The sequence below is a fragment of the Ctenopharyngodon idella genome, chromosome 9 (assembly GCF_019924925.1).
Source record: "Ctenopharyngodon idella isolate HZGC_01 chromosome 9, HZGC01, whole genome shotgun sequence".
Classification (NCBI taxonomy): Eukaryota; Metazoa; Chordata; class Actinopteri; order Cypriniformes; family Xenocyprididae; genus Ctenopharyngodon; species Ctenopharyngodon idella.
Window position 1 is genome coordinate 26,686,735 of NC_067228.1, and position 22,485 is coordinate 26,709,219.

Below are 22,485 nucleotides of genomic sequence, written 5' to 3' on the forward strand. Positions count from 1 at the left end.
CAGCCTGAAGATGAAAAGTTTACAAAAACATCCTCCATGCACTCATTGCACAAGTTCACACATGCACATTTCTTTACGTTGCTGTTGCGTCTGGAAATGTTTTTAAACTTGAGTGCAACTGTTTTCTGTGGATCTCTCCTCTAAATGTAATTGCTCACAGGTGAATTTAATCTTTGAATGAGAGATGACCTGATTGCTGCTGGGAGTAGTTTTTGCAATATCAATGTTATTTTAGTTTTATTATATTAATATCAGCCTTTATTTTTATATTTTTATTTTTCATGTTATTTTTAGTTTCATTTTTTTAGTCATTTTATTAGTAGGCCTATTTGTGGCTTTTTTTTAAATTTATTTTAGATTTATTTATAAATAATTTAGACATTTATATTTCAGTTTTAGTTTTTATTTCAGCAGTTTGGCGGCTTGACACGCGATCCGTATCATGATTCGACACGCTGATTCATTACGCTCCGAATCTTCCTGAAGCAGTGTTTTGAAATCGGCCATCACTAAATAAGTCGTTTTTTTTTTGGCGCACCAAAAATATTCTCGTCGCTTTATAATATTAGTATTGAACCACTGTACTCACATGAACTGATTTAAATATGTTTTTAGTACATTAATGGATCTTGAGAGAGGAAATGTCATTGCTCCCTATGTAGGCCTCACAGAGCCATCGGATTTAAACAAAAATATCTTAATTTGTGTTCCGAAGATCAACGAAGGTCTTACGGGTGTAAAACGGCACGAGGGTGAGTAATTAATGACAGAATTTTCATTTTTGGGTGAACTAACCCTTTAAAGTGCAAGTCACTTTCAGTGCAAGTTACTTTCAGTAAAGGCAGCTCAAACAATCATTTTAAGACGCCTTGTCCATGAAACCAGACATTTAAATATTATTTTCAAGCTTTCTTTAATGCACACTAAGGGTAAAACCACTGGCAATAGAGACCACACAAATACTGAGAAATGGCTCTCAGTCCAGCAGTCATATTTTTTTTCCATTTTTCATAACCCCAGCAGGTGGCGCTATTGATCAGGTTTATACAGTTTTATAGTTTCCCCCCCAATTATTTACACACTAAAATTGGAACTTGAAGAGCAATGTCCTTAAAACAAGTGGAGAGGAAAAAGATCTGCCAATGCGTTCAGAAAAATAATCTAGTTTATCTTTTGAAACTAATTTCTTACCCCACTGACACTGATTTTTTTAAAACACAAACTCACTTAAGTTAATTTTTTTAAACAACCTGTAATTCTCACCAGCTAGAATAAAATGTTCTGTTAAAAGCTAGCCAGTGGACTAAAAGACAAGTGTAGTGACAATACAATTCACACAACCATTATTCCTTCCCGAAATAAAGCCTTTATTTGTAAACAGTATTCCAATAATAAGATTCAAGAAAAAGCCAAATCAAATGACACAGAACATCATAACAGAAGAGTAAAGACATTCTGAGCCTGAGACCTCCAGCAGCATGCACAAAAACCATAAACATGATCAACAATGCACATTCATTCACTTCACATTAACTCCTATATACAATCAATCTTACTCAGTCTCCATAAGTTACAGTTTTGGTTTACAAGAGATCAGCTGAAAATAACATAGAAAAATGAAAAGAATGATCAAATTTGCTTAACACAGAGTGGTGTGTTTTAAGCAACTCCAAACCACCATTATTTATTTACACTCCATATCATATCTTGTTTCAATACAAGAAAAATACCAAGTCACCCTGTCTGGGCGCAGTTTGGTTTACCAAACACACTTATTATTTGCTTTGCCAAATATTATTAATCATGCCTGCAAACCCCCCCCACACACCACAGAGATCATTGTGCCAAAAAGCAGAGCATGATTGATGAAGATGAAAGTCTCCATGCTTGTTGTAAACTATTGCAGTCACTAGGTGGCAATGCAGCTGTAGATCAGACAAGAGAGCACCTGAATCTAGCACTTAAACTGAACCCAGAAATACTAAACTGCATGAGTTTTCCAAAGAATAAAATACATTCATTGAAATATATACACCTCGATAAAATCAAATGTGCAAAGTAAACAAATCTGCAAAGGGTGGTTGATTTACCTGTTAGATTACTTCATTATGTTGAATGGTTAAAGCACCTAAACTAGACCAAAGAATGAAATTGGGAAACTTTCAGAAATGAAATTCAGTAAACAGAGTACAAATCTGTTTGAATGAAATGTCTGACTCTTACTTATAAAAAGCATAATTGTTCTTTAAAACTGAGCATGCCGCTTGCTGAGAAATAAACTTAAAGAGAAAGAGAGACAGAGACAGAGAGAGAGAGAGAGAGAGACAGAGAGAGAGAGATAATAATAAAATAACGCTCCACCACTGTGTTCACACACTCTTGATTGTTCACTGCTCTTCAGACAGAGAGCATTCAGACAGCGAGCGTTCCCTCCTCTCACGCGTGGCCACGTAGTTCAGCAGGTCAATGGCTGTCACCACCCCAAATACCATCTGCCTCATTTTGGGGGATCCATCACTCATGTCTGTAAGACAGGAACTGCAATTCAGACTGCTGACATCATTCACTGCAATGACATCACCTTCATCTGCATGGGGTCCAGGGTTATTATGGTTAACTAAAACCATTTAAAAAAATTAATAATAACCATTTTCTTTACTTGAAATAAAATAAATATTAACTGAAACACACACACACACACTTCTTATTTTCCTTAACCAAATAAACTAAAATTACAAACTACAAAGACATCTAATCTAATTAAAAATATAAAACAAAAACTGTAACACTTTACAATAAAGGTCTCATTTATTAGCATTAATGCATTAACTAACATGAACTAACGATTAGCAATATATTTTCACACCATTTATTAATCTTTGTTAATATTAGTTAATAAAAATGTTCATGTTCATGTTAGTTTACAGGGCATTAATGGATTTAAACACATTATGATTTTAAAAATGTAAAATGTTGAAATTAACATTAAGGTTAACGAATGCTGTACAAGTATTGTTCATTGTTAGTTCATGTAGTTAACTAATTTTAACAAATTAAGCCTTATTGTAAACAGTGTTGGGGTAACGCATTTACAAGTAACTAGATTTACGTAGTCAGATTACTTTTTCAAGTAACACATTCATTTTAAATTAACAACAAAATACTTTGTTGAATTACTTTTTCAAACAAGTAATGCTAGTTATTTTGTTTTCCCATTAATTGACTGACAGCTCTCCCGTCCCCATGTTGAGAGAAATCGTGAGTGCAGAGGTGTTGTGTTCACTGTGTGAACATGATGCTTATTGTAGTTCTAGACTAAATGTGAACATGCGTTTACTCCTCTCATGTGCACAAAAACAGATTCAGTATCCCTCAAAATGAATAAAAACAGTAAAACTCAGAATATTATACAAATATGTTCAATTACACAAATATACTTACCCGGTTTCACAGATAAGGCTTAGGCTAGTCCCAGACTAAAATGCATGTTTGAGCTGTTTTAACTGAAAGCAACTTGTACTGACATCTTAAAATATGTCAGTGACATTGTTTTGTCTCAAGATGCACATCAGTAATGTTTTTTTTTTTTCTAGTGTATGTTTATAAAAGCTACTTAAATATCCTAATTGAACTAAGGCCTAATCCTGGTTTAGGCTAAGCCCTGTCTGTGAAACCGGGCCTAAATGTAGTTAATCTCACTTTATTAACCAATGTCTTTGCTGATGACCTTCGATGATCCAATTCAACCATGCTAATAAGCAAAACTTATCCAGAATGGCAATACAGCTGAAAGGTTTGTTCTCTACTGTACAGGCGTGAATTTGCATTTCCTTCAGCCTGAGGCTTATTAATTTCACTTTTCGTGTGAAAGGGCCTTTACATTAGCCAAAAATATAACTTTTTTGTTGATGTTTATTAAAACAAACAAGCCCAGCCTAGATGAGAAAAATTAATGCAAAACGTAATGAATTACTTTCCATAAAAATTAACTATGTAACCCAATTAGTTACTTTTTCAGAGAGTAACGCAATATTGTAATGTATTACTTTTAAAAGTAAATTTCCCCAACACTGATTGTAAAGTACCGCAAAAGCTATATTAGTATATCAATGATGCTACAATTAACACTATTGGTTATTTTTATTTACAATGATTACAACTTGGCTGAGTATATGCCACAGCAGGTGTAATGTCCCTCAACAGGTACACAATGTAGCAATGTCTTTGCCACAAAGAGCAAATAGAGGGGGCACAGTGATCCGGAGTTCAGGAAAACACGTGTCCTGTATCAGGAATTGGTGCTGTATTGCATTAAGCTCCATGAATAAGACTGTTGTTCCTAAATAGTGCTGCGTTTTGTATGGAAAGACTTTTGTACATTTTGTACAATACCTGTTAATTCAGTCATGTGATGTAGATGCTTGTGATGTAGACGCTTTATTTTTTAATATTTCTGAAAGTCTTTTTTTGTTCAAGGCTGCATTAATTTGATCAGAAATACAGTACAAATAGTAATATTGTGAAATATTATTAATTTAAAATGACTTTTCCATTTGAATATATTTTAAAATGTAATTTATTCCTGTGATCAAAGCTGAATTTTCAGCATCATTACTCCAGTCTTCAGTGTCACATGATCTTTCAGAAATCATTCTAATATGTGTTGAAAACAGTTGTGCCGCTTAATATTTTTGATATATTTCAGAATTCTTTGAGTAGAAGAAAGTTCAAAAGAACAACATTTATTTTAAATACAAATCTTTTAAAAGAGTTAAAGAACTTGACTTACACTGAATCTGTTCATGCACAACAAGGGCGAAATGGTCTGTCTCGAGGATACGTGAGAGTTTGCCCAGGTTATCAGTTAGGCGCACCTACAGGAAGAGAGACAAATTAACTATTGAGAGATCACATTACCGCTGTCAGTACTGGATTCTAAGTAACACTCGGTGTATGATATTTACTCTGACATGTACAATTAACACATTATTATTCAGCTATTATTTGCTTCTTCATCCAAGCCTCAGAAATCAAAAACAGGCCAAGTCTTTGTTATAGATAATCATATAATTAGATCCAACCCTCATTTAGAGCCAGAGGGGAAAAACACAACCTCAACACTATGCTCCTTATAAGGATTTCCAATGTCTCAAGGTTTATTTGAACAAGTTGTATGAATACTTTTTCTTGAACCTTCTGCTGCGTCACGTGTACAGTATGCCAGAAAAAGGGGTATGTGTATGTGTTTGTGTGTGTGCGCCCACCTGTTTAAACTGTTTGTAGAGAACTTTGCTTATGGGATCAGATGGCCTAACCTTCCCAGCCAGAACAGACGAGAGCATGTTCCCCAACGTGACCATGCCCAGAATGTGCCTACAAGGAGAAAACCAGACACCAGACTGAGCCACACCTTCCTACACTTACCATCTGTTTTATCATTTTGGTATTTTTGGGTCAATGACATGACACTTTTTTTTGTCTAGATTTATCAAGTCTCAATCTTGGTCCTCTAAGTGTGTCAGCACTGTACATTTTGGGTGTCTCCCTTGTTCGAAACACTTGGGAGCCTCTACTAATGAGCCGATGATATAAATCACGGAGACGTCAAAAAAAAAAAAAAATAAATAAATAAATCAATGTTTGAAGCTTTTCAAAATAACTATAAAAAAAAAACAATTTATACTGACTTTTTCTGTTATAAAAGTTTTTTTAATACCTTAATTAAGAATTTTAGAAAAAAATAACTATATATAAAATAATAAGTACTATTAATATACACTGTATTGCCAAAAGTATTGGGACACCCCTCCAAATCATTGAATTCCGGTGTTCCAATCACTTCCATGGCCACAGGTGTAAATCAAACACCTAGGCAAGCAGATTTCTACAAACATTTGTGAAAGAATGGGTCGCTCTAAGGAGCTCAGTGAATTTAAGCGTGGTACCGTGATAGGTTGCCACCTGTGCAATAAGTCCATTCGTGAAATTTCCTCACTACTAAATATTCCACGGTCAACTGTTAGTGGTATCATAACAAAGTGGAAGCAATTGGGAACAACAGCAACTCGAAGTGGTAGGCCACGTAAAATCACAGTGCGGGGTCAGCGCATGCTGAGGCGCACAGTGCACATAAGTCGGCAACTTTCTGCAGAGTCAGTAGCTACAGACCTCCAAACTTCATGTGGCCTTCAGATTAGCTCAAGAACAGTGCGTAGAGACCTTCATGGAATGGGTTTCCATGGCCGAGCAGCTGCATCCAAGCCTTACATCACCAAGTGCAATGCAAAGTGTCGGATGCAGTGGTGTAAAGCACGCCGTCACTGGACTCTAGAGCAGTGGGGACGTGTTCTCTGGAGTGACAAATCATGCTTCTCTGTCTGGCAATCCAATGGAAGAGTCTGGGTTTGGCGGTTGCCAGGAGAACGGTACTTGCCTGACTGCATTGTGCCAAGTGTAAAGTTTGGTGGAGGGGGGATTATGATGTGGGGTTGTTTTTCAGGGGTTGGGCTTGGCCCCTTAGTTCCAGTGAAAGGAACTCTTAATGCTTCAGCATACCAAGACATTTTGGACAATTTCATTCTCCCAACTTTGTGGGAACAGTTTGGGGATGGCCCCTTCCTGTTCCAACATGACTGCGCACCAGTGCACAAAGCAAGGTCCATAAAGACATGGATGAGCGAGTTTGGTGTGGAGGAACTTGACTGGCCTGCACAGAGTCCTGACCTCAACCCGACAGAACACCTTTGGGATGAATTAGAGCGGAGACTGCGAGCCAGGCCTTCTTGTCCAACATCAGTGCCTGACCTCACAAATGCGCTTCTAGAAGAATGGTCAAAAATTCCCATAAACACACTCCTAAACCTTGTGGAAAGCCTTCCCAGAAGAGTTGAAGCTGTTATAGCTGCAAAGGGTGGGCCAACTCCATATTAAACCCTACGGATTAAGAATGGGATGTCATTAAAGTTCATGTGCACGTAAAGGCAGGCGTCCCAAAACTTTTGGCAATATAGTGTATAATTAATTACATGCATACACACATATGCACACATACACAAACAAAATTTCTGGTGGGGCAAAATTAGGGCGTTCAACTGTCTGTAAAACATAATAAGAGAAAAAAGATACAATAGAAATTAAAAGTTACATGACAAGAATCATTAAAATCCATTATATTTTTATTTGTACTTTATTAAAATTAAACAGAAATAGTTGTGTCTAAAATATTTGTTTTAATGTTGTGCGTTAATATCAATAACTTAAAGTAACTTAAATATCAGATATTTTGACCTTTTTATTGCTTTAAAATTTTCAACTGTCAAATGGAATATCCCATAAAAACCTCATATTTATAAAATATTTTACCTAAAATATATTTGGAAATTGGTTTTAAAATATGAACACTCACATGTATTGAAATGTGTAACACTAAAAAAAAAAAAAACAACAAAAAAAAAAAAAAAAAAAAAACAGTATAAATGTTTTCCACTACATTTCTAAGAACACGGCACATATTTTACCGTCTCATTGTCTCAGACATCCTTATTTACGCAGAACATAATAGGTTCAGTGGAAACATTGATATGTGGAATTAAACAATCAGTAATTGCGACACTACATTGATTTGAGTGATTAGCACTGATATGTGATCTCCTTAAACAATTACACTAAAATCTTAAGAGGCTTGACAAACTACTCAAATTCTGGATGAACCGGTTTCTGAATGAATGACCTACCCAGCCTCGTCCACCACAGGTGCTTGGTCAAAGGCCTTTTCTTTCAAGATCTGAATGGTCTTCTTGATGGACACTAACGGCAGCACAGTTAGGGGGGCGGAGAGCCGGAGCTCCTGTAGAGTCAGATTCCACCACCTACCGAGAGATGAGGACAGGGGGAGGGGGAAAGACAGTAAAAGCTCATGGCAAGAGGACACACAAACAGAGTAATCTGGGAGAGTGAACATGCCTCCTCATATAGAAGCTTAACTGTAGCAGTAATGCAGCCTAGTTTAATAACAGATGCAGAGAGAGACTATATTTGCATAGGATATTGGTGCGTAAATAACAAGGATGCTTCCAAAGACAACATGTGTAGGTGGTTATGTCTATATACTCACCATGGCTTCTTGACGACAAGATCCTCCTCGCTCAGGAAGCCCTTTTCACACATCCACTTGTCACTAAGAAATTTAGACCTAAGGGGGAGAATCAAGGCACCATTTAGGGCAAGTCTAAGGGTGTACTAACATATAATCTATGGCATTTCAGTTCTGTGGACATTCATATGACAGGGAGCTTATTAAAGCTTATTACAAGTTTGGGAAGATGGTTGGTGCGCATTGCGTTTCCTAATGCATGGTATGACTCAAACTCATATCAGATGCAGAGATGAGCTCATGTCGAGCAGCATTTACTGTAAATAGCTGCTCTGAGATACTGAAAACCCTGGATCACAAGCTGCTCACATGTAAATAAACACAGCTGAAAAACCCAGCATAAACATTTATTTAATTAAAATCACAGCCCATGTGAATTGATAGTCACACTACGCTGTATTGTGGTTTTGGATTTATTTAGATCCATAATGCAAGCCTAGGAAACAGTATCCTACACAGTGGGCAAATATGCATACTATATATTTATTGTACACATACTGCATTTGAGGAACAAGCATGCAGTATTGGGGAGTAATGAAATAAAAGTAGTTATTTATTTACTTTTTTTACTCTTAGTGCAGCTAACTGACTGTAATTTAACCACTAATTTAAGATTAGCATAGTTTAGTAGACAAGACTAAATTAAACCAGAAATAGCTTGTATTTTGGGAAGCTACAACATCAAAGCAGATTTTCAACTCTGGTAGAACGGTGACATAAACCTTGACAGCCGGTATGTTCGGAATTTTAAGTGTTAAAAATCACAATAGAATTGTTATTGCTTAATCTACCAGGCAACGCAAAACATACATTCACACCACAGCTAAGCACACTACAATTCTGGGAACAGCGAAACCTACATGTAGTTGCGGATGGAGTCGGGAAGGATCACCACACAGCGCTGGCCTTCCTTCAGCTCTTTGGCTACATGCACTGCTGCAGACATGGCTGTGCCTGAACTACCGCCTACAAAGAGTGATAGAGAACAGACTTTAGATACACACTTAATTTCACACATATTAAATGTGAGAGAGTCACATACCGCACAGAAGTCCCTCCTCTCTGATGAGCATACGAGACATGGCAAAGGACTCTTCATCATTGGACTTGTACCAACTATCCACCACCTGAGACACAAAATGTGGGGCAAAAAAGAAAATTCTGAATGGACTTTGTCTAGCATGGGTTGGAATGTAGTGTGACACATCAAATCATCTATTATTTGCTATTTTCATTTAGAGAAATTGATAAAATACACAGTATCATGATCAAAAAATGGTACAAACTGCAAATACAAACTGGCAAACACTTATGAAAGTCAACAGAAGGGTTCCTAAAATTTCTTCAGCATTCTCACTGTGGCTCTTTTAGGGTTCACAGTTAGTGTTCACACTTGGCAGGTTTGGTTTCATTAAAACAAACTCTGGTGCGATTGCTCTGTTAGTGCGATTCATTTGAATAAGTGTGAATGCTGAAAACTGAACCTTGGTGCGCACCAAACAAGCAGACCGAGACCCACCTTCCAAACAAACTCTGGTGAGGTTCGAATGAAATATGAATGCAACACGGACCAAAGACATCTTAAAGGAACACTCCACTTTTTTTGAAAATAGGCTCATTTTCCAACTCCCCTAGAGTTAAACAGTTGAGTTTTACCGTTTTCGAATCCATTCAGCCAATCTCTGGGTCTGGCGGTACCACTTTTAGCATAGCTTAGCATAGTTAATTGAATCTGATGAGACCGTTAGCATCTATACTCTATGCCACCATACTCTATGTACGCACATTCAATGAGCATGCTGAGCACACAGCAACGTTTTTGATGATCAGTAAGTTTCGTCCCAAAATATATTCATCATAAAAGTTTTTTTTTTTTTTTTTGATTTGTTTTGTTTTGTTTTGTTTTGTATCTCTACGTTCAGTACTATAAATGACAATGTAAATTTAGCGTTTTCTGTTTTGGTCCGCAAAGAACCAAGAGAACCAAACTAAAACACACCCTTAGTTATTACTGCCTCTACTATGGCTTAAAACAATATGTAAAAAGGGGAGAGACATCCATGCACTTCAAGATTTAAATGTCTGTACATCCTTTCTAGGTAGCTTGTGTCACTTAAATATGACAATAGGTCGGATGGCAACCACTGCAAAGGCATGACAATTTTAGGAGGTAATATTTAAGGTGGATCATGGTGAACGATCATTTGCCATCAGTAAACATCAAATGTCATTTCAACTGCATCACACCTACTGTGCAAATACACACTTACAGATCTGTCCAGAACAGTAGGGATGAAGTCATATCCGATGCCCTCCACCTCATACTGAGTCTTATCAGTCTTGTTCAGTTCTTCCGGCTCAGCAAGGATGGAGCCCTCAGGGTCCACTCCAACTATCTGAGCAACAAAGACATTAACACATTATAGGCTGTGTAAAAATGTGTTCATAAATCAATGCAGTGTCTCTCCAAATTAATGATTATTCAGAATTCTTTTGAATGACTATGATTTGTGAAATAAAAGCTCACTTTAAAAAAAAAAAAAAAAAAAAAGGATACTTTTAAAACTTAGAACTTAAAAAAAAAAAGGATGGATGGATGGAAACATGTTCATTGACTGCTGTATCAGAATTCATGAACCGCTCTGAGTCTCACCTTGATATTGGGGCATTTCTCCTTCAGCTTGCGGGCGACACCAGTGATGGTACCACCAGTGCCAGCTCCAGCCACCAGCATGTCTATTTTACCTACAGAGGGCAAACACAAAAACATGGCTTCAACATTAGTCAAATGCTATGATTCTCAACCTTTTTTTTACTTTATTTGAACCTTTTGTCAATATTTGAAGGCCCTATTATCTAATCTGATGTCCGCTGTATATGTAAATCAATAATACAAGTATAATATAACTAAATTTTAGGGCTAGGTTACAAAAAAGATTTTTTTAAATCCCAAGAATCTTTTAGTTGACTAATTAACAGAACATTGTATCGCCTCCCATCCAATAAATCACAATAGACTTTGAGCTTTGTTACTTTTTATATGAAAAAGTCTCAGATTTCAAATTCTGTCCATTACAAAATGCAAACAATAATTTCAGTTTTGCTACTCTTTATTGTGTTCTAACAGATCACTGTAGCACCTCAGATCAAGTGACATGAACTGATCCATCTCTTCCGCATTACTACTAGTTACAACATGAAATAAACATGAATGAACATCAGAAGGTATGTTAAAAGATACAGTGCAACTTACTGAAATCTGTATCATGTCACAATGTAATCGCTAAATCAGTGTTTCAACCGCGGAAAGATGTCAAAATAATGCTCTACAGGAGCATTTTGATAAATATATGCACTATTCATTATATATATATATATATATATATATATATATATATATATATATATATATATATATATATATATATTTTTTTTTTTTTTTTTTTTTTTTTTTTTTTTTTTTACACTGTTTTTTACTTCAACATTTAATGTATGTTTGAATAAATCAGTCAAGTTTTTTTGGCAGCCACAATTTAAATGTTTATATTTCTAAAAAAACGAATTTGAATAGAAACATTTATGCAATTATAAAGTTAGTATTATAACTTTATTAATATAAAACTTCATTGTGTGTAATTTAAGTGTTTGTATACAAATCATTTAATTTTAACCTTCAATATTATAGTAATGTATTATAGTAAAACTCCTTGTATAGTTTACAGCATTAGTTGAGAGATTTTTGCCATGTACTGTATCTGATTTATATCCAAATTAATAGATATCGAATCGAATGCTTGAGAATCAAAACTGAATCAAATCATGAAATTTGTGTCAGTACCCAGGCCTACTAAATTTAAATATTTGTAAGACTTATTGGGGCTTCCTGGAAGTTTGTCAAGGCCCCCTAGTGGGCCCTGGGCCCCTGGTTGAGAACCACTGGTAAATTATGAGCTTTTTCATAAAAAGAGAGAGATGAATGTTTAATTTTGAAAAAGCCACAATGTTGATTCTACACAAATTCTGCAGTTACCATCACACTGCTCCAGAATCTCCTCTGCAGTGGTGTCATAGTGGGCCAGGGGGTTGCTGGGATTACGGTACTGATCCAGAATGTGAGCATTAGGAATCTCATTCTTCAAACGCCAAGCCACACCCACATGAGACTCAGGAGAGTCAAAACGAGCAGAGGTAGGGGTACGAACAATCTCAGCACCAAGAGCACGGAGCACGTCCACCTGGGAGCATGCAAGGACATGAAACACATGACTATGCAAACACACATTCACACGCACTACAAACATTGAAATCAAGTGGATTTACACCCAGAACATATTTATTTTCATAATTTCACCTTTTCCATGCTCATCTTTTCAGGCATGACAATGATGCAGCGATAACCTTTGACTGCTGCTGCCAGCGCAAGTCCAATACCTGAAAAAACATTTACATTTATTCACTTAGCAGACACTTTTATCCAAAATGACTTACAAAAGAGGAATTCAACAAGCAATTCAACTTAAGGAGGCAAAACACAAGAAGTGTTAGCAATACCAAGTTTCAAACATTGTCTAGAAAAGTACAAACTAGAACAAGGAAATATTTAATAGTTAGAAGAACATAGAACAAATCTTTCTTTTCTTTCTTTTTTTGTCTCAATCAGTCTGTATCACTATTTAAGATCAATAATCTTCACTGGTTCATTATTAGAGATGTTGAATAACACTTAGCAGACTGTATTTGTACCATAATTTTTTGACTCGGGTGCCACACTAGCTGGCACATGTTTAACTGGTCCTGAAGCATTCCAGTGTCTGGATTAAACTAAAGGGAACAGAGGTCTTCCTCAACCCGGCACAGTTAAAAACAATTAGTACTTGTTTTAAAGAAAAATATTAAAGACATGAGAATAAGTATTATGGTGTTAAATGGTGCACACACACACAAACACACACATACACGCACACACCTGTGTTTCCTGATGTGGGTTCAATGATAGTGTCTCCAGGTTTGAGGATGCCGTCTCGCTCAGCATCCTCTACCATTCGCAGACTGATTCGGTCCTTCACGCTGCCGCCAGCATTGAAGAATTCACATTTAGCCACTAGACAATAATAGAAAGAATAAAGAAATAAATAAATAAATCAAATTATTTACTTTTTTTTTAATTAAAATTTTAAAAGCGTGATTTCTAGAGCTGGAAAAGTCAAATAAAATAGATATTTTATCAGATAAAAAATTGTGAATGAAATATTAACCATCAGGTTGTGTTTGAGTCATTTCACCTGGAAAGGATTTTCTTTTTCCTCGAAAAAGGCAGTTAACATTATCGCATTGGACTAAAACTTACTGACTTTACTCACTCATGGTATAACTACTTCCCCAAAAATTTGAGAATTTTTGTGATTTCCCCCCCCCACTTTGTTACACTTGCAGTGTTCCTGGTCAAAAATGCCTGGCCTACAAAACATTGCTTATAAATCACTCACTCTATTACTCCTTTGAATATTGTGGACAGTGGTGGGTTTTGAAATAAAAAAAAATAAATAAAAAAAAAATTTACAAACCACACACACACATTCAAGAACTCAGATGTAATTAGTCAGCTAATTCTATGTCTGTAACGCCAAAGCCTGTCGGCTCAACTGGCCAAAGGGTAATCTTGTTCACATGAAAACGCTAGACGTATTGAATCCCAATTATAAAGCTCATTAAAGCATTTAGAATCAAAAGGCTTTGACTTCCACACAATAACACTTTCAAACAACGTTCGTTAAACCAAAGAGGGGCTTAACTACAGCCCTGCGACACTTCTGACCCATGCGGCTAAACTCGCTCACCTTTCACAAAAGAAAAGAATGACTGCAGCCATTTTGTGAGCCTGGTTTTGTCAAAGTATGCATGGAGTTTCAGTTTAGGTCCTTGAGCACATTCTGACAATGTTTTTGTTCCAAACCAAAGCCAAAAATACAATGCAACAACCTGGCCATGTGAGGTACGCATCTTCTGCAACACCCAATGCATTCCTCCCTGCAGGAATTACTAAAGGGTATTTTGAAGGCCTTTGATTTTATCTGAGGATGAGAAATGTACTTCCCAGCAGATCTGTTTTAGTTCAGTTACGGTGTAGAAGAGCCAATGGAATGCTCTTCTAAAAGAGATTTGGGAGGTATTCCAGAAAGCAGGTTAAGCGACCTACCCAGGTAATTTTACCATTACTTTGGTTCCAATATCTTGCAAGTAGGCTACATACTTTATACATTCTATAGATATTATTACAAAAACAACACAAATATATACATTTTTATCATTTCATTGGTGACTCCTGGATTCAGCACTCTGTTGAGAATGCCTTCCTCTCTACATTGTGGATGAGCATAAAAACTGAGTTTCAAACTCTGGGTTGACTGAACTAAGTCCAGGCCACGTTCCTGGAACCAATAACCATGATTAAGAAAGGTTTGGGTTCATTTGAACGAAGAGTTCAAAGTGTATGTGATGGTACGTTAACACTGTTTTATGGAATACCTCCCTGATGCACTTTCATGACTAAAGATTCCAGGAATTCCAGATTCATTCTTTTTTACATCTTTGTTGTGTAAACGTACCCATTGCTTCACCGCCATTCACAAGTGAATGACCTCCCATGACCTCATGGGAAAGTAAAGTGTCCATTGGATGCACACTTCACATTCTCAGCTTTAGTGATAGGTCAATTTTTGCCTACTTTTTCATGAAAATGAATTCATACATAATATTCACATACGGTTTTTCACCTACTATGTAGTAGGGGAGTATGCATATTAAGATGGAGCTTATTTCTAAAAAATAGATGGTGTTAACTAAGTGTATGTGACCTGAGCAAATAAATAAGTTCATGTAACTGAATGAACTGTGACTCAGTACGGTCAGTCCAGGAACGTTAGCCTCTTCACGTCTTCGCTCAGCGGAGAAGTGCGAAACCCAACACCTGCATTCCTCATTCCAGAACACAACCCCTTACTTCCCAACCCAGACACACATGCTGACACATGCACTCTACAGGCTGTCCTTAAATGATCATGTGATCTTTCGTGTCCTCATAGGACACGACAGAAGTAAAACAAAAACTAGAAACCAGGTGTGCACCCATATTTTACAGATACTCACAAAGCTCACACTTGAGGCCAAAAGCATTGGGGATCTTGTTCATGCGGACCATTGGGGTCTCTCCAATCTTGCTTAAGATGTTGGGGAGGATACTGGGCGTCTTTGTCCTGTGAGAAAAGGGAGCATGTTAAGCGGTTACACATGCTTTACCACAATGACACATTACAGTAAACGTCAACCATAAAAGAACCACAACGGAACTGACTAAATCACTGTGACTCTGCAGACTGTGACATTGGTTTATGGGTATGGTAAAGGTGTGGTCATTCACTGTTACATTTCTAGACGAGTCATTCTTCCTGAAAGAGCACTGTTGTTAAACAGGAGTTACTTGCATGGTCATGAATGTTCGTAATCCCTACCAATATTTCCAGCAAAAAGTTGTGAAAGAAAAACTAGAATTGAATTTATTGTATTGCATGTTTCTGTCATGTTTTCACTCATAAGTTTTTCTTTCAGAGTTAAAATAGCTGTCTAGAACAATCACGCGCTCAGATTTTGTAGGAAAGTGCATAGATTATACATTGCAAAAAAAAAAAAAAAATGCTTTTCTTAGTATTTTTGTCTTGTTTCTTGTCTGTACTGCACGCGAGCTGCGGAGGTCAATTTTATTTAATCGCACAGACTGATTTTTTCGTAGCATGTGCGGCATATATGTCACTCTGTACAGCCCTGTGGAATGAGTTCAGTTCAGTTATAAAGCAGTGCTGTCATTGTCCAGCTCAGCTCAGTTCACATCTGATAGTTTCAGTGCAGTCAATCAATAATATAGCTGAATATTATTATTGCACAGTGAATATTAATACAATAATAGCAAACGAACAGTGCCAAAACCACGCACCTCTGGCAGGGACACGATCGGCTCAAAGGAAAAGAGAATAAAAATTAAGCGAGTTTTTGCTTAAAACAAGAAAAATAATCTTAATTTGAATGGAAACAACATTATTTTTCTTACCCCACTGGCAGATAATTTTGCTTGTTTTAAGCAAAAACATAATATTCTATACCATTTTACTTATCTAGTAAATGCATCTTGATTCAAGAATTTCTAGATATCTGGACTAGAAACAAGACAAAAATATTAAAGGACATTTAAAAAAAAATGATAATTGAAAAATTACTTCTTACTCTGAAGGTCTTTAAGTTCATACATCCTTTAAGGTCTAAATTAATTGGGGGAAAAACTTTGCAAGGGCCAACTCGAATCTGTTTCAGTAATCATAAAGTGAACAGTTAAAAAAATTAGTTATCATAGGCCACATTTCCCCTGTCGTTTTTTTTTTTTTTTTTGACTCATTCAATGTAACCATAAAATAATAATGCAATTACTAAAGTAATAATACTACTGTACTGTAAAGTAAAAAGTATTAATATTAATTGTAAAATTATATATTACTAATATTTACTTAATTTCTTGATTTTCAAATGTATTTTGCCAGAAAACTGGCACTTTCTCTGAAGTTTTTTTTTTTTATATATATCTCGTGTGAGATCGCCGGGCCTGGTATGTGCCATTTGCAGCACGTTTCTGTATTTGCATGTGTTGTGAACTTTACAGCACGTTTCTGTATTTGCTTGTGTTGTGAACTTTTACAGCGCGTTTCTGTATTTGCTTGTGTTGTGAACTTTTGCAGCACATGTGTTGTCAAACTGATGAAGATGTTTTCTTTATTTGCTGGTGTTTTTTCTATTTGCATGTGTTTTCTTCAGTTGCAGCGCGTTGAGCTCTCTCGGCCACCATAGTTAATCTTTGTTAACGTTAGTTAATAAAAATACAGAAGTTAATTGTTTGTTTATGTTAGTTCACAGTGCATTAACTAATGTTAACAAATACAACTACAATTTTAATAATGTATTAGTAAATGATGAACTTAACATAAAGATTAATAAATGCTGTAGAAGTGCAGGTCATTATTAGTTCATGTTAACTAGTGCAGTTAACTAATGTTAATTAATGAACCTTATTGTAAAGTGTTACCAAACAACCTTATGCCCTAACCACTAAACACCCTCTTAAAACCTCTGCACTGACGAATATGAATTCTGAGGAATGCATGTAACAGCTTTAAGATGCTGCATTCTTACCGTTGGAAGTGGTTGTGGGGCGACTCTGTGTTTGGGTCACCAAGTTTCCATGTGCATCTGCTGGGCAAATCTGGTCGAATCCATTTCCTCTCCATGGTGACCTCTGATCCATTCTCCATGTGCTCTCCATTCTTACTCTTCACATGGTGACCATTTGTTTCATTCACATGGGCTGTGCCATTCACATTTAACTCGTGTCCAGCATTTCCGTTTAAGACGGCATCGACTTTCAGCTTGGCGTCCACGTTGATGCCAGTTTCTCCATTTGCAGCATTCGTGAGGACCTTGGCAGCATGTGGGCAGACGGGACCAGTCCCAACTGACTCTGAACTAGATGGTACTGATGGCATGGCTTACCTATGAGAAGAAACATTTTAAGTATCAGTCACCAGGGTTTTCCTTTGTACTTACTGTTTTACAGTATCCGATCACCAAAATAACTGTTATAAACATTCTTAGGAAACATTACGCAACCCTCATAAATGTGGGAGTATCGCTCTAGATGTTCATTCTTTCTCTTTTTTAAAAAAAAACTTCTATAGCTTCTATGGATATATTCAAGGCGAGAGAGAGGTTTATTAAAAAAAAAAAAACCTAAATAAGACGTTTAAGATTTGGATTTACATGGTTAAAAACCTCTTCAAAAGAATCAACAGAATAAAACAATTTTCCTAAAAAGGTAGAAGTGCTACAGTCCAGTAAAATGTTTAATGGACAGTGGATTCAGGCAAGATTGACACATTGGATAGTTTTCTCCTGAAAGTAAAAAAATGTATGCGTTAGTCTTGAGTGTCCTATCCGGCATCTTGTAACAACTTGATCCCAGCGATTATTGAAAGGGAATATGTTTTGTTCCAACATCCAGATTTAATTAATGTAATTTGTTGTTTAAGCACTGATCCCATTCCAATTGCAATTTGTTTTTGGTGTATGTATTTAAAGCTGTTTTCAGGTCTGTAAAGGGTATAGAACATTTTCCTGGTTCTTTAGATAATGCTTCTTTGGCAACATTGTCCGCTTGTTCATTACCAGAGATTCCTGAGTGGCCAGCAGAAGAAAATAATATTAAAATGCTGTGATTTAAGAGATGAAAATTTAATTAAAATCTTAACAATAGTTGGATGATCAGTTTTTATAGATTCCAATGCTTTAAGGCATGATTTTGAATCAGTTATTATTAAAAAAATTATGTTGTGAAGAAGTTTCAATGAAGTCCAATGCCAATAATAGAGCGTTTGCCTCTGCAGTGAAGATTGAACTTTGGTCAGGGATACGTATACCCTTACATCGTTGATTAGTTGCAAAAGCTGTTGCCACTTGATTCCCAGATTTATATCCATCTGTATATATTGGGATATGCTGTGGGAATGTTTCTCTTATATCAAGAAATTGTTACTGATATTCATTCGGATGAGTTTTTGATTCTTGGTTTCTTGCTAAACCCAGATGAATTTTGGGTTTCTTAAAGGGTTAGTTCACCCAAAAATGAAATTTATGTCATTAATTGTTCACCCTCATGTCGTTCCACACCCGTAAGACCTTTGTTCATCTTCAGAACACAAATTAAGATATTTTTGATCATATCCAATGGCTCAGTGAGTCCTCCATTGCCAGCAAGATAATTAACACTTTCTGATGCCCAGAAAGCTACTAAAGATGTATTTAAATCAGTTCATGTGACTACAGTGGTTAAACCTTAATATTATAAAGCAATGAGAATACTTTTTGTGCGCCAAAAAACAAAACAAAATAACGACTTTATTCAACAATATCTAGTGATGGGCGATTTCAAAACACTGCTTCATGAAGCTTCGAAGCTTTACGAATCTTTTGTTTCGAATCAGTGCTTCGGAGCGCACAAATCACGTGATTTCAGTAAACGAGGCTAGTTACGTCATAAGTGTTTTGAAATTTCAATAGTTCACGTGACTTTGGCAGTTTGATACGCACTCCAAACCACTGATTCGAAACAAAAGATTTGTAAAGTTTCATGAAGCAGTGTTTTGAAATCGCCCATCACTAAATATTGTTGAATAAAGCCGTTATTTTGTTTTTTTAACACACAAAAAGTATTCTCGTCACTTCATAACATTAAGGTTGAACCACTGTAGTCACATAATCTGTTTTAAATATGTCTTTAGTACATTTCTGGGCATTTGAAAGTGTTAATTATCTTGCTGGCAATGCAGGCCTCTCTGAGCCATCGGATTTTATCAAAAATATCTTAATTTGTGTTCTGAAGATGAACGAAGGTCTTACGGGTGTGGAACGACATGTGGAATGACAGTTCACTCAAAAATGAAAATGATGTCATTTAAATGACATAAATTTTCATTTTTGGGTGAACTAATCCTTTAAGATCCCATTTAGGAATTCTGCAAAAATGTGTCTGTTCCAAAATGTTTAATTCCACTTTTAGATTTTCCAGGTAGCTTTTATTGCGCAGACGAATGAAACTCGGTTTTCTTTCATATATTGTTGAATGCTGACTTGAAAAACCTGCTGAATAGGCTGGATTTTCCTTGTTTGTTTTAAGTTTGCATTGCATAGTGTAAAGACAACTCCAGTCTTCTGATGTCCAAGGAAGGCTCATTAGCTTCCACACATAGATGTTCTGTAGGCTCCTAATGCCAACCTTACTGGTGGTGATTTCCTTGCTGATCCATAAATGATACTTTCATAGTGTAGTTTTGAACTAATCAAAGTTCTGTACAAATTCATAAGAGTTGAACTGTCTGCACCCCATTTGGTTTTGGATAAAACCTTCAAAACATCCATGGCTTTAAAACATTTCTTTTTAAGTCATTTATTATGAGGAATGAAAGACAGTTTGCTGTCAAAGGTGATACCAAGAAACTTAGTCTCTTTTACAACTTTAATGGGTACTCCATCCATGAACAACTCTGGTTCATTGTGCAATAAACGGAGCAGGCAGAAATGCATACAGACAGTTTTGTTTGTGAGAACTTGAAACGGTTCTGCATTGACCAGGATTGCTTTTTTTTTTATTTTCATCATCTGATTTGAATACGGTTCTCATGTCATCCGAGTGCTTATGTAACAATGACAGATCGCAACATGCCATACAAGTAACCAAACCACTGTACAAGTTCCACAGAAGTCTCAAACACCCTTTAACAGATAATATTTATTAGTGCTTTACCTTAAGTAGACAAGGTTTACATTTTTGGCAAGCAGTGTATCGCAACGAACGATAACACGGTTTTGCATGCTTAAAGACAGTGAGAGGAAGAAAACAACTCCGTATCATTCAGAATGTGTACAAAAACACTCACTTCTTGATAACAATATCTATTAGATTAGACCTATAAATCTCTATAGTCTCGACCATCAAACAAAGATAAAACAAGCAAACATACCATTGCCTCAACTTCCTCCTGGTGAAAGCATGAATAAGCAAAACTTGATCCCTTATACAAAACAAAATTACCAATCGACACATTAGAGGAGGAGATGCATTTGAATCCCGGTGAAATGGTCAAGTTTATCCCTGTGGAAAACCGCCACAGACTTTTCTTTCAGTTCCAAAAGGAGCTGGAGATGTTCAGGTTTCTCTTTAAAACAGAAAGGCTATACTTGCTCATGTTCTTACCTCACACGCTTGTAAATTTGCCAGGAAGTGACTCTCATGCAATGAACAGTATAGTAATACAAAACACCAACAAAGCCTTTCAGCCAAAAGTGCACTTTACGGCCAAACATTTCCAAAGAGGGAAATAGTCCAAGCATTTCACTTCATTTCACTGACATCAGGAATGTTTTGACTGTAGCTTTTACCACTGCGTCATCTCTGCTCTCAATTGACAGCAAAATTAGTAATATAATCGTAGTAATCCATACTCTGAAAAGAAGCTACTGTAAACCCAACACAGTGGAATAATAAACTTCTGCTTTCCACAGACAACATTCAGGGAAGAGGTGTGACTTTCTAGACAACTGAGAAAGCCAGTTAGTCTGTACAGAGGGACTCACTCTTACAAACCACGTTTAGTCATGGTACTGTACACAACACTGAAACAATATCTAAGAAGAAGAAAAAAAAAAATTCTCAACCTGAGGAAACGTATCACTCAATATGGAGAAGAAAGAAAAAAAAAAAACATAACGAAGAGAGCTGGTAAAAGACTGATTTTTTTTTTTTTTTTTACATTTCTATACTCTTCAACAGCCGCTGACATTTATAAAAAACAAACAAACAAACAAACAAAAAAAAAAAACAAAAAAAAAAAACAAAAAAAAAAAAGAATCGCCAGTCATCCGGTGTCATTATAGTAAAAAGATAATAGTTTAAACAAAATCAATTAATGCCTCAAATTAATTGTAAATTGGCGAACTTCACCGTAGGTATATGTAGGCATGTACTGAAAAACATGTAAGAACATCAAAATAACGAAAGAGTATGTAGTGAAGCAAGCTGACGCAATCGCGTGGCTGTTGCATTCATTGTGCTCGCGCTGATCGTGATGCTGTGACGCAGGGGCCGATTTCATCATGCTCGCGCCGCATTCTCATCACTTAGGACAGGCGTATTTTATGTGATAAAATGTATGTGGAAAAACTCTTTAGTAATATACAAGCGATTAGGATATGTTCCTCAGATTCAGACATCACTCTGTATCAGTGTCGCATCGCAGAGTGATGCTTTTACCGTGTCTTTGTCATTATCAATAAAAGGGTTTTCTTGAGGGCTTAACGACTAAAATACGAGCATTTTTTTACTCACCTGACTATCAGACAAACACGAACTTGCGAGCCGGTGAGGTCCGATTACACAGATGACCTATCCGTATGTGAAAAGAAGTCGGCTTGCCAGCCGCTCACATGCGTTAAAGAGTCAAGCCGGCGTCCAATCAGGTGCCAGCATACCTTGTTCGGGTCGAGCGCTGATTGGCTACGGCGGGGGTGTCTGTTCTTTTCTCCAAACCAATGGAACATCGACATTTAGACGTGCCCTCGTCCACCGAAAACACTTAAGGACACGTTCAAAGCGTAGTTCCGCTATGCTATAAGCTCAAGCGAGTGGATTGTATTACTCAGGTGCACTTGACCGATTTATTTCTAACACAGTTAACATTGGAGTA

The 22,485-nt window shown here is 36.4% G+C and overlaps 1 protein-coding gene across 2 annotated transcripts; it reads right to left on the minus strand.

The window, feature by feature from the left end:
* Nucleotides 1-1,343: 1,343 nt before the first annotated feature.
* cbsb (cystathionine beta-synthase b) lies at nt 1,344-22,338 on the minus strand. Of its 2 annotated transcripts, XM_051906005.1 has the most exons (15): nt 22,128-22,338; nt 17,384-17,740; nt 15,299-15,405; nt 13,119-13,253; nt 12,504-12,583; nt 12,183-12,387; nt 10,806-10,897; nt 10,423-10,548; nt 9,195-9,279; nt 9,013-9,118; nt 8,114-8,191; nt 7,734-7,868; nt 5,265-5,373; nt 4,790-4,874; nt 1,344-2,524 (listed from the first exon to the last, which is right to left on the minus strand). In XM_051906005.1, exons 2-15 carry the CDS (start codon nt 17,731-17,733, stop codon nt 2,388-2,390), a joined length of 1,830 nt encoding a protein of 609 aa, XP_051761965.1. In that variant the 5' UTR covers nt 17,734-17,740; nt 22,128-22,338; the 3' UTR covers nt 1,344-2,387. The 2 variants fall into 2 exon arrangements, with proteins under 2 accessions (XP_051761965.1, XP_051761966.1); XM_051906006.1 differs by lacking the exons at nt 1,344-2,524; nt 4,790-4,874; nt 5,265-5,373 and adding an exon at nt 5,777-7,095.
* Between the last annotated feature and the right edge of the window lie 147 nt (nt 22,339-22,485).

Bases quoted from the DNA above. Each gene is read 5' to 3' on its own strand.
- cbsb (XM_051906005.1), bottom strand. From the start codon at position 17,733: ATGCCATCAGTACCATCTAGTTCAGAGTCAGTTGGGACTGGTCCCGTC. The intron at 10,898-12,182 runs GTAACTGCAGAA...TGCCCTCTGTAG, and splicing joins GATTCTGGAGCAGTGTGATG to GTAAAATAGACATGCTGGTG. The intron at 7,869-8,113 runs GTGAGTATATAG...ATCTCTCGGTAG, and splicing joins CTTGTCGTCAAGAAGCCATG to GTGGTGGAATCTGACTCTAC.